The sequence below is a fragment of the Cryptomeria japonica genome, chromosome 8, assembly GCF_030272615.1.
Source record: "Cryptomeria japonica chromosome 8, Sugi_1.0, whole genome shotgun sequence".
Lineage (NCBI taxonomy): Eukaryota > Viridiplantae > Streptophyta > Pinopsida > Cupressales > Cupressaceae > Cryptomeria > Cryptomeria japonica.
The window spans coordinates 173,371,654-173,392,301 of record NC_081412.1 but is presented as its reverse complement, the minus strand read 5'-3'; the positions used below and the strand labels follow the sequence as shown (position 1 = coordinate 173,392,301).

The following is a 20,648-nucleotide window of genomic DNA, read 5'->3' as shown; positions in this document are numbered from 1 at the left end:
AAAACATACAGTTTGGAGCGAGTGGAGTGAGTTCGGAGTGCACCATCGGCTATCGGCCTAACATGTTTAGGGCTACACCGATAACCCGATGGAACAGCATACTGTTGGGAGCGCGCCATCGGATATCGACGGGAGTGTTTTGATGCTACGCCGATAACCTGATAAGAAGGTGCGCACTTTGTAAACTGTCGGTCATCGGAGTGAGTGTTTTGACGCTATTTCGATGACCCGATGGATATAAAATGACAGTTACAACAGTTAACCGATTGTGTCGAGTTCAATCTCGTCTGTTAGGAAAGATTCAAGACATGTTTAGGAGGCTATAAAAGACCCAATGGGCATTTTGTAAAAAGGTTAGGAGGTTGGATGGATTCGATTCCACGAAGAACAAGAACATCTTTTGGATAGCAATCTGTAAACCGTTTTTTGGTTTCTTTTCTCAAAGTTCAATTTGTGTTTGTAAACTATAAATAATGGCTTAATTCTTTAGATGCCAGTGTAGATAGAGTAGATGTTTCTCTTCTGCGTTTTGTGAATTCCAGTTTTGAAGTCGTGCCAAGCTCGGCTCTGTAGATAACGTTGTCTTTTTGTTCTTATTTTCTGTTGGTGACAAGTAGTATAAACATGGCTCTGTCTTGATTCTCCATCGTGGGATCCACACGACCATTGGAGGTTATCAAAAAGAGCCAGCCATGTACAGTAGAGTTCTATTTGTAGCAGACCAGGGAATGGCGTCGGCTGTTTCAGCAAATTGGCCCTACGCGAGCTTGATGATGGGCTAGATAGGTATCAGTGACCAAGAGGAATCACTTGCAGGGTAAACCGAAGTCTAGGTTGTTAGCCTCAGACCAGGAGAAGATGGGATCAATAGGAGAAAAGATCCAAGCTTGAGAGGAAAACGACTTAGGAGAAGTCGAGGGTATAGCTAATGATAGAGAAAACCCTGCAAGGTGTCTGGTTAGATTCAGTGGAATAGTGAGTTGGTGGATTTACGAAAGTGAATTCACTAAGAGCAGAGTAACAAACCTCGGTAGAGAGGACCTAGAGTGGAATAGGGGAATAGAGAGGAGTATTCTCGAGATTGGCTAGTAAAAGGCCTTGGAGTGAGTCAAGCTGACTCAAGCAATCTAGGGTCCTCCCTATCAAAAATGCTACAAGGGAAGAGGAGGCGGGAACCCCACAGTCCAGAGGAATGAGAGGGAGGAGAAGGACTCCTCTGGGATTCCAGGGTTCGGGGAAGATGAGATACCTCTCCCCAAAAGGGAAGGGGTAGACCGATTCCCCGAACTCTGGAATCCGGAAAGAAGGGAAGTCTAGGATTGCGGGGTCCGGGGACTCCCCATAAGGGAAGGGGTAGACTGTTCCCTAAACTCTGGAATCCGGAAGGATGGAAAGTTCGAGATTCCAGGGAAGACTGGATACCTCTCCCCAAAAGGAAAGGGGTAGACCAGTTCCCTAGATTCTGAGATCTGGAAGGAAGGGAAGTCCGAGATTCCAGAGTCCAGAGAGACGGGATACCTCTCCCCAAAAGGGAAGGGGTATATCGGTTCCTCGGACTTTGGAATCTGGAAGGAAGGGAAGTTCGAGATTCTGGGGTCCAAGGAGACAGGATACCTTTCCCCAAAAGGTAAGGGATAGACCAATTCCTTGGACTCTGGAATTCCTAAGAAAGAAAAAGGAAGGAGAATCCAAGGCACGAAGGCAAGATGCAAGGGGAAAGGGGAAAGCCCAAAGCCCGCCTCATGATGAAAGAACACTTGAGAATTTCATGATTCCTTGTGTTGGCACTTGATCAATTGAGGCAGTATTGGTCCATGGAACATATCTTTGATTGGTTCTCACTGATGGACCAAGGGTGTCATAAAATGATAATAGGAACCTTTGAAATCAACAAACTAAACAAGTAATTAAAAAACATAATGTTACCAAGAATAAATATCCAATACAAATTCACACAATATGTATCATAATAAGCTTTAACCACAGTCCCCCAACATCAAATGTTTTCTAGAATAAAAAATTTCATTGCATGCCATGGTGTCACCTACTTGCAAATGTACACATGAAACGATAGAGAAAAAAGATTTGATATTTGTGTACCTTATTTATATTATTCTTGTTATGGGCATGAGCAAAATGAGAGCAATGCTTATGTTGATCAAAATGCTGAGTCCATTTCTGCAAATTTATATCCACAAGTAACAAAAAAGTCACTAGTAGGGCAAAAGAAGTTTTCATGCAAAAACACATGATATAATCATTAGATGCAAAATGCATTGACAAGTTACCAAGCCCTTTGATAATAAACTCAATTTCAAAATGAAGAAGATGCTTAACAACCTATCAAAGATGAGTATATTCTATTTTGCTGTAGTGCCCTTTTTAGCACAAGCCCGTGTCTTCTTTTTCTCACAAATGCATCGCACAAAATTACAAACGAATATAAAACATGCACTTGGATGAAACAAGAGGGCATGCAATGTTATGGCTTAACAACATTGATAGTATTATGTGTACAATTCATCATTGCAAGAAACTCCAATATTTAAAAAAACTGAATTTAAAGAGAAATACTCTACAGAAAGAGAGCCAATCTTTGACAACAAAGTGCAAATCTACGACCTTTATAAAGATTTGTGGTAAAATCTAACAAGATATAACACCATCAAATAAGTGATACACCATCATAAAGTAGACTCCAATAGCTTTATGTATTACATAAATGTGGAACAAAATGTCTCGTGTTGGAGATGGAGTTTCCTACCTTTTGGATATGGATGTCCTGTTTTTCAGCCTCGTTTTTTGTACTTTTATCTTTTGGGTCATTTTGGGCTTTTTGAGCTAGAAATAGATTCTCGAATTAGGAGTAAAGTGGAACCCTATCTGCCATTCAAAATGGGCCTATGCCCATGTGAAGGGCATGAGAGTTTATAGCTTTTAATAAGATTTAATTGTCTGCATGATTGTTGTTGAGAAGCCCCTTTGTATTGTGTTGTACTTCTCAACACCCATGTGGGTTCGGAACCCTTTGTGATGTCACTCTACGTGTAATGTCCCCACTTTGAAATAGAATTTAATAAAAATAATAATAATAAAATTAAAATATTAAAAATTAAATTAAAATATAAAAGAATATAATTAATTAAAATTTAATTAAGTTAATGAATTGTCAAAAGACATGGAAGGAAAAGTTGTGACTCCCTCAACAATGAGATAAAAAAAGGAGAAGAGAACCTGATTTGAGAGGGGTATAATTTGGAAATCAGAAATGCAGATCTGATTGTGAAAGGTTGTGTCCCTTTCAAAGGGCACAAATAATGAAGAGTTGCACTCTTTCAAAGGGTGCTAATGGTGAAAGGATGTGTGTCTTGCCAAAGGGCATACATGATGAAGAGATGTGACCTCTCCCTCACATTGAGAGATATAAAGGAAACAAATCAAAGGCATCCAGTGACATCACCATGGATCATAATATGATCAGAAATGTTATTAAGTTACAGGCAGTAAAATCCTTGTTCTTAGTGGTATGCATAGGGATGTGTTTAATATGTATGCTTAATATATGAAGCCTGATAATGTTCTTATGCAGAATTTAATAGTACTATTAATATAGACTGCAATATGTATGGCAGTCATACTATATATATATATACACACACACACATATACATACGTATACATATATACACATATACATATATATATATATATATATATATATATATACATATACACATACATATATACATATATATGTATATATCTATACATATATCTATACATATACATATGCGTGTGTGTGTGTGTGTGTGTGTGTGATCAGACAAATAACAGTATTAGAATGTAAATCAGAAAGAACTCTGAAGTTAATAACAGTAAGAAAAATATGTTTATATATAATGCTTGTTACTACTGTCAGTATTTAAGAAAGTTGGGGATGGAGTTGTTTCCAAAGAAGGGCAGTCTAAATCCAATCAATAGGATGATTCCCAAGATAGAGTAAGGATCAGCATCCCATAAACTTTGAGGGCATGGTCCCAAGATAGGGTAAGGGCTTGGATCCGTAAACTTTGAGGGAGCCTATTGTATTTGGGTCTCTAAGCGCTTTGGTAACATAGACATCCTCTTCTTCCTTAGAACTGAAGTAGTAACAAAGGTTGACACTTGCATTAAGAATTATGGATGATAAAATTAATTATCTAGTATGATAGAATTAATTATCTAGTACAGTAGATGAACAATTTACTTATTAATAATTGATAAATTAATTGAACTATGGAATATCACAGATTTGATTCATGTTAAGCTAGATTTGTCTCCTAATCAATTTAGTTTAAATCATTAGTATATTGAAATAGATTAATTATGGTTAAAACAGGCCTAAACCTAGTAGGGGACATAACACTACATCCTCGTCTAGTAGCCTTCTTGTATGGTTTATTAGGTCATTGCACCTAACGGTGTATGCGATTCTCTTGCATGAGTATTTCTAGATCATCACTCGTTGCTTGATGTTGGTGATTGTCACCATTCTCGTGTGTTATCAGTTGTTGATTGCCATAACCTTTGTGCGCCATTGCTTGATTATGATCACAATGTGTATGTTTATCAGAGATTTTGTAGAAACCCTAGATTTCCCCTATTTCTGTCTCTAACTGTTTTTCTTAAGTTTTTTTGAATTTTTGGTTTTTTTGCATGAATATGGTAAAATGCGATTTTGCTTGAAAAGAATAATAAATTCTATAAAGAATACTAAATGGCCAACATGCATAAGAAATACAAGATATATTGAAGGCGTTTCATCTATTGCTCATATAGGTTCAATACAACATCGATCTGATAGCATGCAATAAAGAATACAAGCTTTTATTGAGGTAAAAACCTGGTAAACAGCAAGCTGTAGGTGATCAGAAATCTGGTACGGCTGAGATGAAGACGTGTTTCTCCTCCTGTCTGGTGATCTCCAATGCCTCCTGAAACCCCAGCGCCCCAAATGATGCAAACTGGAAACCAAAGGAAAAGGCGTTTCTTTTGATTTGAGAAGTACGGCCTGCTGTACTGAATGGTACGGCTGACAGCAGCAATTAATGATTTGTACGGCTCCTTTGAAAACTCTCCAGATCTCCAAATATGGGCGCCTAGATGAATGGATGACCTTTGGATAAAGAACTACTCTGTAAACCCTGAATATAATATCTTTGAAGCTCTGTGATTCCTCCTGAATGAAGAAACCTCTGCTGGCAATAAATCAAGTGTTATTTCACACCCTCTGAATTGCTTCCGATGGAGATGGCTCGTTCCCCAAGGAATTCGAACTTGAAACCCTAAAGTCTCTTGCTCAGATCAAAGTTGATCAGTTCTCAAATCAATAATCTCATAATGGCGCACTTTTCAAGGCAAAACCCTTTATTCATTGAAAAGTGCGATTTCCACAAAGATAGGGTTTTATTAAATATTTGACTTTTATTTCTTTTAATTCTTCCATAGTCCTCAGCCAAATTATTATAATAAATTATAATCAATAACTGGCCCCTTTCTGATGATGAGCGACCCCTCAAAAAGAATCACTTAAGTTATAATTTAATATTATAACTTTATATTATAATCATTAAATAATTAATATTTAATCAATACAATTAAATATTAATATTTCTCTCGTTACTCATCCGATGACTGTTCCGTCTGAAGCTGACGAACACTGAAGTGATTCTGAACACTGCCAAAGCCATACTGCTAAAAATAGCAGGGGTCCCACGCTGACTGCCAGGAACTGCTAAAAATAGCAACTCTACAAAAAGTCTTCGATCAAGCCCAAACGAAAGCCTACTGATCAAACTCTGCCAACTGAAGCTGAGCCAAGCTCCGAAGTGACCCTCTATCCAGTCTATCAGCCTACGAGGGTCGTATGATAGGCCAATCCTGTGCTCCAAGAGATGTCACTGAGAAGGGGACATGACAGTCCGCCCCTCCTGAAATTGCTTGTCCTCAAGCAATCTCAATGCCAGATGCTGCAGAATATCCTCGCTCTCCCATGTAGCATCCTCAACAGGCAAATCTCTCCATTTCACCAGATATTCCCTGATAGTCCTCCTACGCAACTGTCTCTCCCTATACTCCAGGATGGACTCAGGTACTAAAATCAGCTTTCCCTCATCATCTAAGGGAGGTAGAACTGCAGACGGTACCACACGATGACCCAACGCCTTCTTGAGGCGTGATACATGAAAAACGTTGTGTACCCTGCTCTTTGCTGGAAGCTCAAGCTCGTAAGCCACCTCGCCAACTCTCCTCAGGATCCTGAAAGGACCGTAATAACGTGGCTTGAGCTTCTCTGACCCACTCTTCCTAAGAGTGGACTGACGGTAGGGCTGCAGCATGAGGTAAACCATGTCACCAACCTCGAAATGCCTCTCCGTCCTCTTCTGATCCGCATACTGTTTCTGCTGATTTTGTGCCTTGGCTATATTTTCCTTGAGAGCCCTCATAGTGTCCTGACTCTCCTGCAACCAACCTCCTGCACTCGGCACTCTACTGTCGCTCAGTAGCAAATCAAGGAAACTCGGCGCCTCATACCCGTACAATGCCATGAAGGGTGACATCTGAATGGTCATATGGAATGTCGAGTTATAGCAATACTCACACAAATGTATCCATTTGACCCACGCCTTCTGCTGCCTTGCTATATAGTTTCGGAGGTAACCTTCCACCCACTTGTTCACAATCTCCGTCTGCCCATCAGTCTACGGGTGGTAACTAGTGCTCGGAGTGAGCTCGGTCCCACAAAGTCTGAATACCTCCTGCCAGAAGTTACTCAGGAACCGACTATCTCTGTCGCTCACAATCCTTCGAGGCAACCCATGAAGTCTGAATACCTCGCAAAAGAATACCTCTGCTACCTGTGTAGCTGTGTAAGTCGTGGTGATCGGAAAGAAGTGGGCATACTTCATAAGCCGATCCACAACTACATAAATGCAATCACGCCCTTGGGCTTTAGGCAAGCCCGTAATAAAGTCCATCGACAGGCATTCCCACTTCCTGTCAGCAATCGGAAGTGGCTGTAGTAAACCTGTCGGGTACGTGTTCTCCTGCTTGTTCTGCTGACAAACAGGGCACTCACGCACGTATTGAAGAACATCTCCCTTGAGCCCTTTCCAAGTGAACCTCTCCCGTATCTGCCTGTAGGTCTTGAAGTATCCGGGATGTCCTGCTGTAGGCATGTCATGAAAGGCCCGCATAACGATGTTCTTCACCTCAGAACCTGGGATCAAAAATATCCTGTTCTTGTAAATGATCAAGTCATTTACAAGTGTATACCTGGTATCAACTGCTGATCCCTCTACAATGCTGGAGGCCCAACTATCCTTGGCATACTCTGCCACTATCATATGCCTCCAATCCTCCGAGATATGAACCATAGTGCTCAAGTACGGTCTACGTGAAAGTGCATCAGCCACTACGTTCTGTGTACCTTTGATATATGAAATATCAAAGTCATAAGCCTGCAACTTACTGACCCATTTCTGCTGCCTGTCATTAAGATCTCGCTGCCCTAAAAAGTGTCTCAAACTGTTATGATCAGTTTTTATGCAAAATTTGCTGCCAACAAGATACTGCCTGAATTTTGCTAAGGCATGCATGATCGCGAGCATCTCCTTATCATAAATGCTATATAGTCTCTCGGGTCCTCTGAGCTTGCGGCTCTCGTACACAATCGAGTGCTTGTCCTGCATAAGCACCGCACCAATGCCCTCACCTGATGCATCACATTGAAGCTCAAAAGGCTTCGTAAAATTTGGAAGTGCTAATACTGGGCATGTGGTCATCAACTCCTTGAATCTATCAAAGCACTCCTGTGCCTCAGGAGTCCAAACAAAAGCCCCCTTCTTCATTAAATCTGTCATCGAGCTGCATGTCGTGAATAACCATTCACGAATCTGCGGTAGAATCCACATAAACCGAGAAACCCTCTCAACTGTGTCAGGTTTGCCGGTGTGGGCCAATCAATAATGGCGTGGATCTTTTCAGGATCCATGCGCACTCCATCGGCACTGATAATATGACCAAGATATAGCAATTCGGTCATTCCCAAGTCACACTTGGATTCCTTGGCATACAAGGACTCCCTCTCCAAGATACTCAACACTGTCTCCAAATGAGCTAAGTGCTCCTGCCATGTCCTGCTGTATATGAGTATATCATCAAAGAAGACCAAGACGAACCTCCTCAGCTGTGAATGAAAAACCCGGTTCATCATGGACTGAAATGTGGCCGGCGCATTAGTGAGCCCAAATGGCATCACTACGAACTCAAAGTGCCCACAATGACATCTGAACGCCGTCTTCTCTATGTCCTGCTTACGGACTCTGATCTGATGATATCCCGACCGTAAATCAATCTTAGTAAAATAACATGCCCCATGGAGCTCATCAATAAGCTCATCAATCCTCGGTATCGGGTATCTATTCTTGATTGTCCTCTTATTCAGGACCCTGTAATCAATGCACATACGTAACGTTCCATCCTTCTTCTTCACCAAAACAACCGAAGAAGCGAACGGTGATTTGCTAGGTCGAATGTGACCCATAGCAAGTAACTCCTTTATTGTCTTCTCTATCTCATCCTTTAATCTTTTAGGATGCCTGTAAGGAGTTATCATCATGGGCTTAGCACCCTTCTCGAGCTCAATAATGTGCTCTATGCCTCTATCTGGAGGTCTACCTGGCGGAATATCACTGAACACCTTGTCATGCTTGATTCTCAACTTCTGAATGTCCGGATGATATTCTGTCTTTTGCTGTCCCTCCTGTATAGGTGCTAAATGACACTCGGCAGCCCACTCTACCATGTCATGACGCATGAGCCGCTCCATTCGGCGAAAAGAAATTGTTTTAAGGTCGCTGTCCCAAATTGCCTTAAGTATGTGAGTCTTCCCGTCGACCTCAAAACGGATCTCCATGTCCTTGAGACGAAGTGTGACCTCCTCCAATGAATGTAACCACTTCATTCCCAAGACCAAATCAATGTCCCCCATATTAACAACATAATAATCTGCCTTGAACTCATAATTGTTCAAGCGTAAAGGGAGATCCTTAATCATGCGTTCGCATCTCAAAGTGTACCCATCTGCCACTTTGACTCTAATGCCCTCGAACTCCTCAGTGATGAGTCCACGTTTCTCAACGAATCTAGCATCTATGAAATTATGCGTGGCTCCTGTATCCAATAGGGTAATGACCCTCTGTCCTGCTAAAACACCACGAATCCGGAAAGAACCCTCCTGCTGAATGCTAGATAAACGGGCCTCCTGTATCTGAAGCTCGGGCTCTGTCACTGCTCTAGGCTCTGGAGCCTCTGACTCTGAATCATCTGAATGCTCTTGCTGTTCGGAATTTTCTGATTCGGAGTCCTCATAATATGCCCACATCACACGATTTGCCTTGCCCTTAGGTCTTAGAGGACAATCGTGATTGGCGTCATATGGTCCTTTGCAGTAGAAGCAAAGCTTCTTCCTGCGAAGGTCATTAAGGGCCTCACGATCCAAAGGTGGGGCTGCTGATTTACCTTTTGAATCGTTCCTAAAGTCTGATTTTTCTTTATTAAAATCAGATTTATCCTTGTTTCTGTTAAAGCCCTTGTTATCCCTGAAAGATGAAGATCCTCTGGAGTTGAATCTACTCGACGGTGCTGCTAACTCCATGTTCCGTGCTTTCTTCATCGCCTCCTGTAATGACGGAGGATCAAAGGCTTTAATCCAGCCTCTCAGTGGCTCTGTCAACCCCTCCATGAAGAGTACTACCAATCTCCTCTCTGATATATTCGGGACCATAACTGATAGCTTCTGAAAGTCACCGATATAGGCCTCTAGACTGCCACTCTGCCTCAACTGGGCTAAGTCTCTGAAGTAGGTTTCTGGATCCTTCCTGTCAAACCTCTCAACCAATCTATCCACGAACTCCTGGTATGTAGTGATCCTGTCATGCTGTAAGGTCACCACACCGTGGTGCCACCAGTCGTAAGCCACTCCCTCGAGGTGCAGTGTAGCGTATCTAATAGCGTCTCTCTCAGCCATCGGACGCAAAGTGAGGAATGTATCAAGCTTGCTAATCCAAGCTTGGGCTATCATCTTCCCACTACCATCGAACATCACCAGATTGAGCCTGTTTGTTGCATGTTTTAAATCACTGTTTTGCTGTCGAGGTCTCCAATCTTGACGAGCCCTGTTGTGTTCTCTCCTCTGAGTGATAAAACGATCGAAGGTAATCCTCTCTCTGACCGCAGGCGGTACCAACTCCCATTCCTCGTTTGCTGCCATAAGAGTATCAGCGAACAAATCATTCTGCTCCTCATCTGGTATAGCCTCATCGGGCTCCTGTCTCGTGAAAGTAGGCCTAGTAGGCCTATCTGTTGTCCGTGACACTGTCCTGGGAGCTCTCCGTGACCCTGCATCACTCCTGTCATCGTCACGATGTGGTGACGGTCTCCTCGAAGTACCTAATCTCTGCAGTGCCACTGCCACCTGCTGTAAAACATCATCAGACCGACGTTGTCCTGCACGAAGATCTCTGAGTGCATGCAAGACCTCTGCATCATCCTGATCTCTGTTATTATGTGGGATTTCTGTCCTAGGTATATCTGTTCTGTCAGCCCTGTCATTCCTGTCAGCCATGATTTCTGGCTGCCTGCTCAAACTGCGTTGCCTGTCAATCAAGGCACGTCTGCGAGTATAGTACCTGTATGTTTCAAACTCCTATGGCTGCATATGATGGCTAAACCCTCAGGATGGCAGGATTTAGCTCTGATACCACTGTAGAAACCCTAGATATCCCCTATTTCTGTCTCTAACTGTTTTTCTTAAGTTTTTTTGAATTTTTGGTTTTTTTGCATGAATATGGTAAAATGCGATTTTGCTTGAAAAGAATAATAAATTCTATAAAGAATACTAAATGGCCAACATGCATAAGAAATACAAGATATATTGAAGGCGTTTCATCTATTGCTCATATAGGTTCAATACAACATCGATCTGATAGCATGCAATAAAGAATACAAGCTTTTATTGAGGTAAAAACCTGGTAAACAGCAAGCTGTAGGTGATCAGAAATCTGGTACGGCTGAGATGAAGACGTGTTTCTCCTCCTGTCTAGTGATCTCCAATGCCTCCTGAAACCCCAGCGCCCCAAATGATGCAAACTGGAAACCAAAGGAAAAGGCGTTTCTTTTGATTTGAGAAGTACGGCCTGCTGTACTGAATGGTACGGCTGACAGCAGCAATTAATGATTTGTACGGCTCCTTTGAAAACTCTCCAGATCTCCAAATATGGGCGCCTAGATGAATGGATGACCTCTGGATAAAGAACTACTCTGTAAACCCTGAATATGAATATCTTTGAAGCTCTGTGATTCCTCCTGAATGAAGAAACCTCTGCTGGCAATAAATCAAGTGTTATTTCACACCCTCTGAATTGCTTCCGATGGAGATGGCTCGTTCCCCAAGGAATTCGAACTTGAAACCCTAAAGTCTCTTGCTCAGATCAAAGTTGATCAGTTCTCAAATCAATAATCTCATAATGGCGCACTTTTCAAGGCAAAACCCTTTATTCATTGAAAAGTGCGATTTCCACAAAGATAGGGTTTTATTAAATATTTGACTTTTATTTCTTTTAATTCTTCCATAGTCCTCAGCCAAATTATTATAATAAATTATAATCAATAACTGGCCCCTTTTTGATGATGGGCGACCCCTCTGTTGGCGGCATTATTGTACACGGGCATAATATTAGTTAATTATGTGTAATTGTTTTGGTTAGTTGGCAACCGAGGGGTGGAAGTTGCGGTGCGACGGTTGGCGCTCGCACCCCCTCGGTACCCTTTTATACTCCGGAATGTAACTTGTAAAACACACGGATGAGGAATAGAACATCTATTACACTTGTCTGATATTTACGGCATTATTCTGCGTTATGTCCTTTATGTCTTAAGTTATTCACCCGAGAGGCTAAACATTTGGTGCCGTTGCCTAGACGAACTCGGGAAAGGAAGACACGGATGGCGCACAGACACAATGGGCCTACCTGTTGGTGAGGTGAACCCGGAGGCCGACGACGCGCAGACATAACTGTACACAGGAGAAGACACGGCAACACGAGAATTCTCGATTTTGCTCCAGGTGGCCATTCAGACATACGTTCGACGAGAAGCAGCGGAGGTAGAAATCCCACCAAGTGCCGTGTGGACAGCGCTGGAGGTTAGCCCGGCAGTAAACCGGTTGATGAACCACCTCCCCCAGTTGCTTGCACAGGCATCGCTGGCACAACAGGCCTGCCTGGAGGAGATTGCCCAGGAAGAGCGACGACAACAAATCCTGCAACGATACGAAGAGAACAACCGACAGGACACGGAAAGAGATGGCGACAGGCCAGGAGGGAATTGAAATGTGAACTTCTTATTTTCAAATAAAAGTGTCATTGACATGAGTTGTACTTGAGCAAATGAATTAATAAAGACATGTTTTGATTTAAAGAATTGAGAGTTAAGGAGATGTGTTACAATTAATGCCAAACTTGTTGAATAAAGATAGAAATAGAAAACCGGAAACGAACGAGTGGGAGGCCGTGCAGAGGGCTTTGATTCTGGAGCAGCAAGTAGAACGTAGACGGAGGCTAAGGCAACTTGCTGAAGGACGACCTGCCGAAGGGGGGCCCGAGGGGAACCAAGGAGGTGTCACGGAAGGTGCAGAGGCCGACGGAAATTTCTACCCGTCGCCAGATCATCGTAGGACGCGGAGCCACGAAGAATTTCTAGAAGAAACAAGGTTAAGGCGAAATCTAGTCGAGGAGACGCGGGATCAGTTTAGGAACTTATCCCTCACACCACGGAGTGAAGATCACCGATGGGAGGCAGGAGTAGGAGCGTGTCCGAACGAAGGGGAGGGCAACAGTACGGGTGTAGGTGCCACACGTGACAGGCAAAACACCGTACCTCCAGGACACACCACCAACACTACCGGAGGTAGCAACGCAGGGCCACAGACATAGCCACAGACACAGACACAACCGCCTCCAGGAAGACGACCAGGGATGGCGAGCAAACAAAAGTTACCAAAGTTCACAGGGGACGGCAAGGAAGACCCCTTACGGCACTGCCGTACATGTGAGACCATTTGGTCTGCCAACGAAGTAACAGACCAGGATGACTGGGTACAGCAGTTCCCAGCCACGTTACGAGGAGTCGCCATAGATTGGTACTCCGATATAGATAAGCAAAAAGTGGCCACATGGGCTACCCTACAGAAGGAATTCACGGAGGAGTTCCGGTTGCTTCGTGATGACAACGAAATTGTGACAGAGATATATAGTACCAAGCAAGGTACTAAGGAGACAGTACGGGCATACAGTCGGAGGCTAAAAGAACTCTTGGGTAAAATGGAGAGCCAGTCGGCTGAGGGCTTAAAAAAACGATGGTTCGTGGAAGGATTAAAATCCTCTCTACGGAAAAAAATGAAGATTGTGCCTCCGACGTCATATGACGACGCCTATAACAGGGCAATGGATCTAGAAAGCGAGTACAAAACATCTAGAAAGAAGAAGAGTAATAGATATTCATCGGACGATGACGAAGATTCTGACGGGGAGAGCAGTAGCAGTAGCGGATCAGGTAAAAAGGTACACGCGCTCCAGAAGGACATGGAACGAATGTTGAGAGAATTCAAGGCCATGAAAGGGAATACAAGTAAGACGGAAGAAACTGAAGTATGGTGTACAGACTGCAGGAGTGATGGACATACAAAGGGTACTTGCCCGAAGAAGGCATTCTGTGAGATTTGCCAAATGATGGGACACTCCACCAAGGAGTGCCCATACAATATGAAAACTCGAAGCCCGAACCAGGTGTTGTTCACAGAGCAGGCCACAACATCCGCACCAGCGGGTACAGGCCAGCAGACTAACACAACGGCATCATCTGGAGGATACCGGGATAATAGACGCGGCGGCGGCGGAAGAAACAATAACAATAACAACAACAAAAACCGGGTCCAGTACGATGCCAAGGGCCGGCCGATGATTCAATGTAGGGCCTGCAATCAGTGGGGACACTTCGCCCGCGATTGCACGAAGGAAGCCAACACTCAGCACCTCTGCCGATGGTGCGGGCCAGGCGACCATGAGGACACAAATTGCCCGAAGCCTGGCGTACACCTTCTAAACATAGAACCTACGAAGGTAGAAGTATTGGCAATCACAAGGGCACAGGCTAAAAAGATTGCCTACCCAAATCCCCACATGGAGACCGAGAGAGTGCGGGAGGCCAGAGACGAGATCACGAAGGAGATGGCCGCACAAGGACAAAACAGTCACCAGACAGCGAGTCCACCACGGACGAAGGGAGAAGAGGAAATCTTACGGCAGATCTTGCAGGTAGAGGTACCGGTGAAAATTCAAGACCTCCTGGAGAGTATGCCGCAACTAAAAACGGCTATTTTAAACTCTGTACCCCCACAAGTAAAAACGGAGGAGGTCGTGCGCCCCACAACCAACTCCGCGTTTAGGGAGGTCACGAACCCCGCGGTCGACCCCATGTTGTTGGTAGTCAACAGCGGACGCCACCCGGCGGTGGTAGAAATGGGTATACTAGGGACCACCCTAACAGACACGATTGTGGACGGAGGGTCAGGAGTAAATGTACTCCCAGAAGCGACATGGAAAAAGTTGGGAAAGCCTACGTTATGGCCCCCTACGTTCAACCTACTAGGGGCAGACCAACATGGGATTAAACCCATTGGTACCCTCATGGGCCAGCAGGTGATGGTCGGCACGCAGCCATTTGTGCTGGACTTTGTGGTAATCCCCTTAAAGCAGAAGGGATATGACGCCATCCTGGGGCGGGGGTGGCTCATCGCAGCGAAAGCGAACCATAACTGGAAGAGGAATACCCTTTCTTTGGAAAATGTCGGGAGGAAGTATGTAATCAATCTCCGTACGCAGATGGTGAGCGAGGAGTTAGCCTCTTCCTCCGACTCGGAGTCCGAGGGACACCAGTTAGCGGAGGGTGGAAGTAGAGGCCGCATGGAACCCAGTGATGAAGGGGTATTAGAACTGGAGGCCTGCTCAGGGGACGATGGGGACTCCTTGAATGGCCTCTTCCATTGGCAAATGGGGGATTATGAACTATTTACACCATCGTGCAACGTCTTGAGCATCGAAGAAGAACCAGAGATATTTCCCCCAGAATATGGCGAGTATAAGGAAGGGGACATACCAAAACAATTACACATAATTAACTAATATTATGCCCGTGTACAATAATGCCGCCAACATCATCCGCCCCAAAAAGAAAAGTCGTCTCCAGGCGACTTACAAAAATGGAGATAATGCAACCTATACAAGATATCGGAAAGACTAGGGAGGGGGCTGAGAAAGCGTCCCTGAAGTAGAAGTGTGAGATGGCGGTGTCTGGGCTGCCAAGCGGGAACGAAGCTCATACACCTGCTAAGTGCGTGCAGCCACATCCCGTTCCGCCACGAGGACCTTCTCTAGAGCTGTCTTCACCATGTGTGCTGCCTCCAGTAACTCCTTCTCCTTGGTATCCACTGCCTCCGTCGCACAGGCCAACCGTGTCTGCTCGGCTGCCAGGCGGCCCTCCACCTCGGCCTTCGCTGTCCGGATCTCAGCCGTCTCTGTGCGGGCCACCTCTAGCTGGGCCAACAACTGCGCCCTCTCGGCTGCCCATGAGGCCCGTTGACTAGCCACCTCGCTCTCCAACGCTACTCGGGAAGCCTCCCTGACTGCAGACTCTTGCTGTGTATGCCTCAATGTATAATAGGCATCCCTGTAGACCTGCTCGATCTCGCGGACAATTGCCGTCACCTGACCCTCCACAATGGGCTGACGCAGCCTCCAGGCCTGGAGCATCTCCTCTGTCTCCGTAGTCGGCCACCCCTGAGACTCAAAGCAGGTAGCAAAGGCTGTCGGCCAGTCCACCCGCATAAACTGTAGGACCTGCTCGAGCTCCACCACCACCTGCTGCAATGCTTGCGTTTGGGCGGCGGCCACTACCCGCCTACCCCTCGTTACCATATCAGCCATGTCCGCGAGATAAGTCTCAACATCCTCTCCCACCTGTGCCGAAGACTGGGAAATCCCTGGTGGAGCGGTCACTACTGTAGCCTGTTGCGAAGGTACCGCCTCCGCCACCGAAGGGGCACCATCTCCTGGTGCCTACCCAGAGGCGACCTCCCCTGCCTCGTGCCCAACGGTGAGTCCATGTGCCTCCCCTGACGAGTCATCCAAGTGGACTACCTCCGCTCCCGTCTCTCGACGCGGTGAAAATACAACAGCTCCCTCCGGCTGTGCCAGTGTCATCTGAAACCACTGTGTGAGCCAGCTCTGCATAGCCTCGAGGTCAGCACGCATCTCTGTGACTGGGGGATGGGTCGCTGTGGTCGGCTCCTCCAACAACGAAGCAGAAACAGTCACCACGGCGTCACCTTTTTCTGTGTTGACCAGCGTCTTCTTTCCTTTTCCCTTCGGCGTGGTGTCTCCCTCGATGTGCCGCGTTTCAATCTTGCGTGGCCTTTTATGTGTTTCGCGGCCTTCGGTGGTGTGCGGCGTTTACCACCTTGGTTCCCTTCGTGCGCTGCGCGGGGTCTCCTCCCTTTCCCTTCGGCGATGTCTCTTCCCGCGTGGTGTGCCTTGTGCGTGGTGTTTTATCCCTGCGGTGGTCTCCTTTTTCCTTCGTCGGCGTTTTGGACGTTTCCCTTCCCTTGGCCGCGTGGTAATGAAGAACCTTTGCGCGTTGTGTTATTTACTTGTTTGTGGGCCTTTCCACCGCACGGTGGCTTCCGCCGTCGGTGGTTCCACCGCACGGTGGTCCCACCGTCGGTGGTGCCACCGCACGGTGGTGCCACCTGCGTGTCCACCGTACAGTGGACATTTTTTATTTTTACTTTTTTCAATTTTCTTTTATATATATTTTTTTTCGATTTTTTTTTTTCTTTTATGTATATTTTTTCAAATTTTCGTATACATATTTTTTTTTCCAAATTTTTCTTTTATATATACTTTTTTCCAAATTTTCGTATATATATTTTTTCAAATTTTCTAATTTTTTGGAGCGGCTGACTGACTGGGGGTTCCCGGCTCCCTCCGTTCGTGATAGAATTTCAGTTTCGACTCGTTGACTGCGTCTGGTATCTCCTTCCCATCCAATGTCCATAACTTTATCGCCCCGTTCGTGTTGACCTCACGTATCCGGAAGGGCCCTAACCATCAGACTTTGAATTTCCCCGGTTTAATTTCATTCCTCCCGTTGAATTTTAACACCAGCTGTCCGGGAGGAATGAAATTAAACCGAGGAAATTCAAAGTCCGATGGTTAGGGCCCTTCCGGATACGTGAGGAAAACACGAACGGGGCGATAAAGTTATGGACATTGGATGGGAAGGAGATACCAGACGCAGTCAACGGGTCGAAACTGAAATTCTATCACGAACAGAGGGAGCCGAGAACCCCCAGTCAGCCGGCCGCTCCAAAAAATTAGAAAATTTGAAAAAATATATATACAAAAATTTGGAAAAAAGTATATATAAAAGAAAAATTTGGAAAAAAAAAAATGTATACGAAAATTTGAAAAAATATACATAAAAGAAAAAAAAAATCGAAAAAATATATATATAAAAGAAAATTGAAAAAAAAAAAAAAAAAAGAAAAAAAAAAGGAAAAAAAAATGTCCACCGTACGATGGACACGCAGGTGGGACCACCGTGCGGTGGAACCACCGACGGTGGGACCACCGATGGCGGAAGCCACCGTGCGGTGGAAAGGCCCACAAACAAGTAAATAACACAACGCGCAAAGGTTCTTCATTACCACGTGGCCAAGGGAAGGGAAACGTCCAAAACGCCGACGAAGGAAAAAGAAGGAGACCACCGCGGGGATAAAACACCACGCACAAGGCACACCACGCGGGAAGAGACATCGCCGAAGGGAAAGGGAGGAGACCCCGCGCAACACACGAAGGGAACCAAGGTGGTAAACGCCGCACACCACCGAAGGCCGCGAAACACATAAAAGGCCACGCAAGATTGAAACGCGGCACACCGAGGGAGACACCACGCTGAAGGGAAAAGGAAAGAAGACGCTGGCCAACACAGAAAAAGGTGACGCCGTGGTGACTGTTTCTGCTTCGTTGTTGGAGGAGCCGACCACAGCGACCCATCCCCCAGTCACAGAGATACGTGCTGACCTTGAGGCTATGCAGAGCTGGCTCACACAGCGGTTTCAGATGACACTGGCACAGCCGGAGGGAGCTGTTGTATTTTCACCGCGTCGAGAGACGGGAACGGAGGTAGTCCACTTGGATGACTCGTCAGGGGAGGCACATGGACTCACCGTTGGGCACGAGGCAGGGGAGGTCGCCTCTGGGCAGGCACTAAGAGATGGTGCCCCTTCGATGGCGGAGGCGGTACCTTCGCAGCAGGCTACAGTAGTGACCGCTCCACCAGGGATTTCCCAGTCTTCGGCACAGGTGGGAGAGGATGTTGAGACTTATCTCGCGGACATGGCTGATATGGTAACGAGGGGTAGGCGGGTAGTGGCCGCCGCCCAGACGCAAGCATTGTAGCAGGTGGTGGTGGAGCTCGAGCAAGTCCTACAGTTTATGCGGGTGGACTGGCCGACAGCCTTTGCTACCTGCTTTGAGTCTCAGGGGTGGCCGACTACGGAGACAGAGGAGATGCTCCAGGCCTGGAGGCTGCGTCAGCCCATTGTGGAGGGTCGGGTGACGGCAGTTGTCCGCGAGATCGAGCAGGTCTACAGGGATGCCTATTATACATTGAGGCGTACACAGCAGGAGTCTGCAGTCAGGGAGGCTTCCCGATAGCGTTGGAGAGCGAGGTGGCCAGTCAGCAGGCCTCATGGGCAGCCGAGAGGGCGCAGTTGTTGGCCCAGCTAGAGGTGGCCCGCACAGAGACGGCTGAGATCCGGACAGCGAAGGCCGAGGTGGAGGGCTGCCTGGCAGCCGAGCAGACACGGTTGGCCTGCGCGAGGGAGGCAGTGGATACCAAGGAGAAGGAGTTACTGGAGGCAGCACACATGGTGAAGACAGCTCTAGAGAAGGTCCTCGTGGCGGAACGGGATGTGGCTGCACGCACTCAGCAGGTGTATGAGCTTCGTTCCCGCTTGGCAGCCCAGACACCGCCATCTCACACTTCTACTTCAGGGACGCTTTCTCAGCCCCCTCCCTAGTCTTTCCGATATCTTGTATAGGTTGCATTATCTCCATTTTTGTAAGTCGCCTGGAGACGACTTTTCTTTTTGGGGGGGATGATGTTGGCGGCATTATTGTACACGGGCATAATATTAGTTAATTATGTGTAATTGTTTTGGTTAGTTGGCAACCGAGGGGTGGAAGTTGTGGTGCGACGGTTGGCGATCGCACCCCCTCGGTACCCTTTTATACTCCGGAATGTAACTTGTAAAACACACGGATTAGGAATAGAACATCTATTACACTTGTCTGATATTTACGGCATTATTCTGCGTTATGTCCTTTATGTCTTAAGTTATTCACCCGAGAGGCTAAACACCCTCAAAAAGAATCACTTAAGTTATAATTTAATATTATAACTTTATATTATAATCATTAAATAATTAATATTTAATCAATACAATTAAATATTAATATTTCTCTCGTTACTCATCCGATGACTGTTCCGTCTGAAGCTGACGAACACTGAAGTGATTCTGAACACTACCAAAGCCATACTGCTAAAAATAGCAGGGGTCCCACGCTGACTGCCAGGAACTGCTAAAAATAGCAACTCTGCAAAAAGTCTCCGATCGAGCCCAAACGAAAGCCTACTGATCAAACTCTGCCAACTGAAGCTGAGCCAAGCTCCGAAGTGACCCTCTATCCAGTCTATCAGCCTACGAGGGTCGTATGATAGGCCAATCCTGTGCTCCGAGAGATGTCACTGAGAAGGGGACATGACAGATTTCATGCCTTGTTTTTCATGCTATGACCATTTGGTATAAATGATGATTTAGCATGTATGAAGGGATGAACTGTATTATAGTTTTGGAGTGGTTTCATTCTTTCCTCAACTGCATTGAAATGAAATGATTAGTGTTGATGAATAGTAAAGGATAAGGTTACATGAATTAAAAGTATTGATGCTCCTTGTTCAATCTATCATTTTCTCCTACTTTTGGTTAGATCCTGAGTACCCAAGTGCTGATTTATGCGTTGGACCCTTGATGTGTGTGTATTCAAGTTTGGTTGTGCATCAAATTCTGATTAAGTTTTTGTATATGCTGATTCAAAAAAATAGCACTTCATTGTTGAGCATGGTTCCTGATTTGTGGAAGAAACTCGATTGTTTATACAACTGTAAACAGATAGTTCAAAGCTCTAGAAGATGGGTTATATTTAGTTCCTAGCTATGAGAGACTTCTTATATTGGCCTTGGAGTTCTGAAGATAAACTGATTTTATTTTCATATAAAATGCATTTTATGTCTGCAAGGTCACAAAAGACTAGAGGACTGCCACCTACATATAATATTTGGGTAAATGGAATTAAATCAGGTTTCACTATAATATGTTAGTCTCTAATTGTAGGCTAATAATTGGAAGCAAGTGGTGTATTATGAAA

General features: G+C 45.3%; 1 protein-coding gene across 3 annotated transcripts in view; it reads right to left on the bottom strand.

Moving 5' to 3' along the window:
* Positions 1-20,648, bottom strand: part of LOC131050634 (short integuments 2, mitochondrial) — a 111,008-nt gene that overhangs the window by 51,924 nt on the left and 38,436 nt on the right. For all 3 annotated transcript variants that reach the window (XR_009106988.2, XM_057984839.2, XM_057984838.2), the window contains exon 3: positions 2,101-2,178. Coding sequence is in view for 2 of the 3 variants with exons in the window: in XM_057984839.2 (XP_057840822.1) it covers positions 2,101-2,178 (78 nt within the window). In the remaining variant the exon portion in view is untranslated. The remainder of the gene's footprint in view (positions 1-2,100; positions 2,179-20,648) is intronic.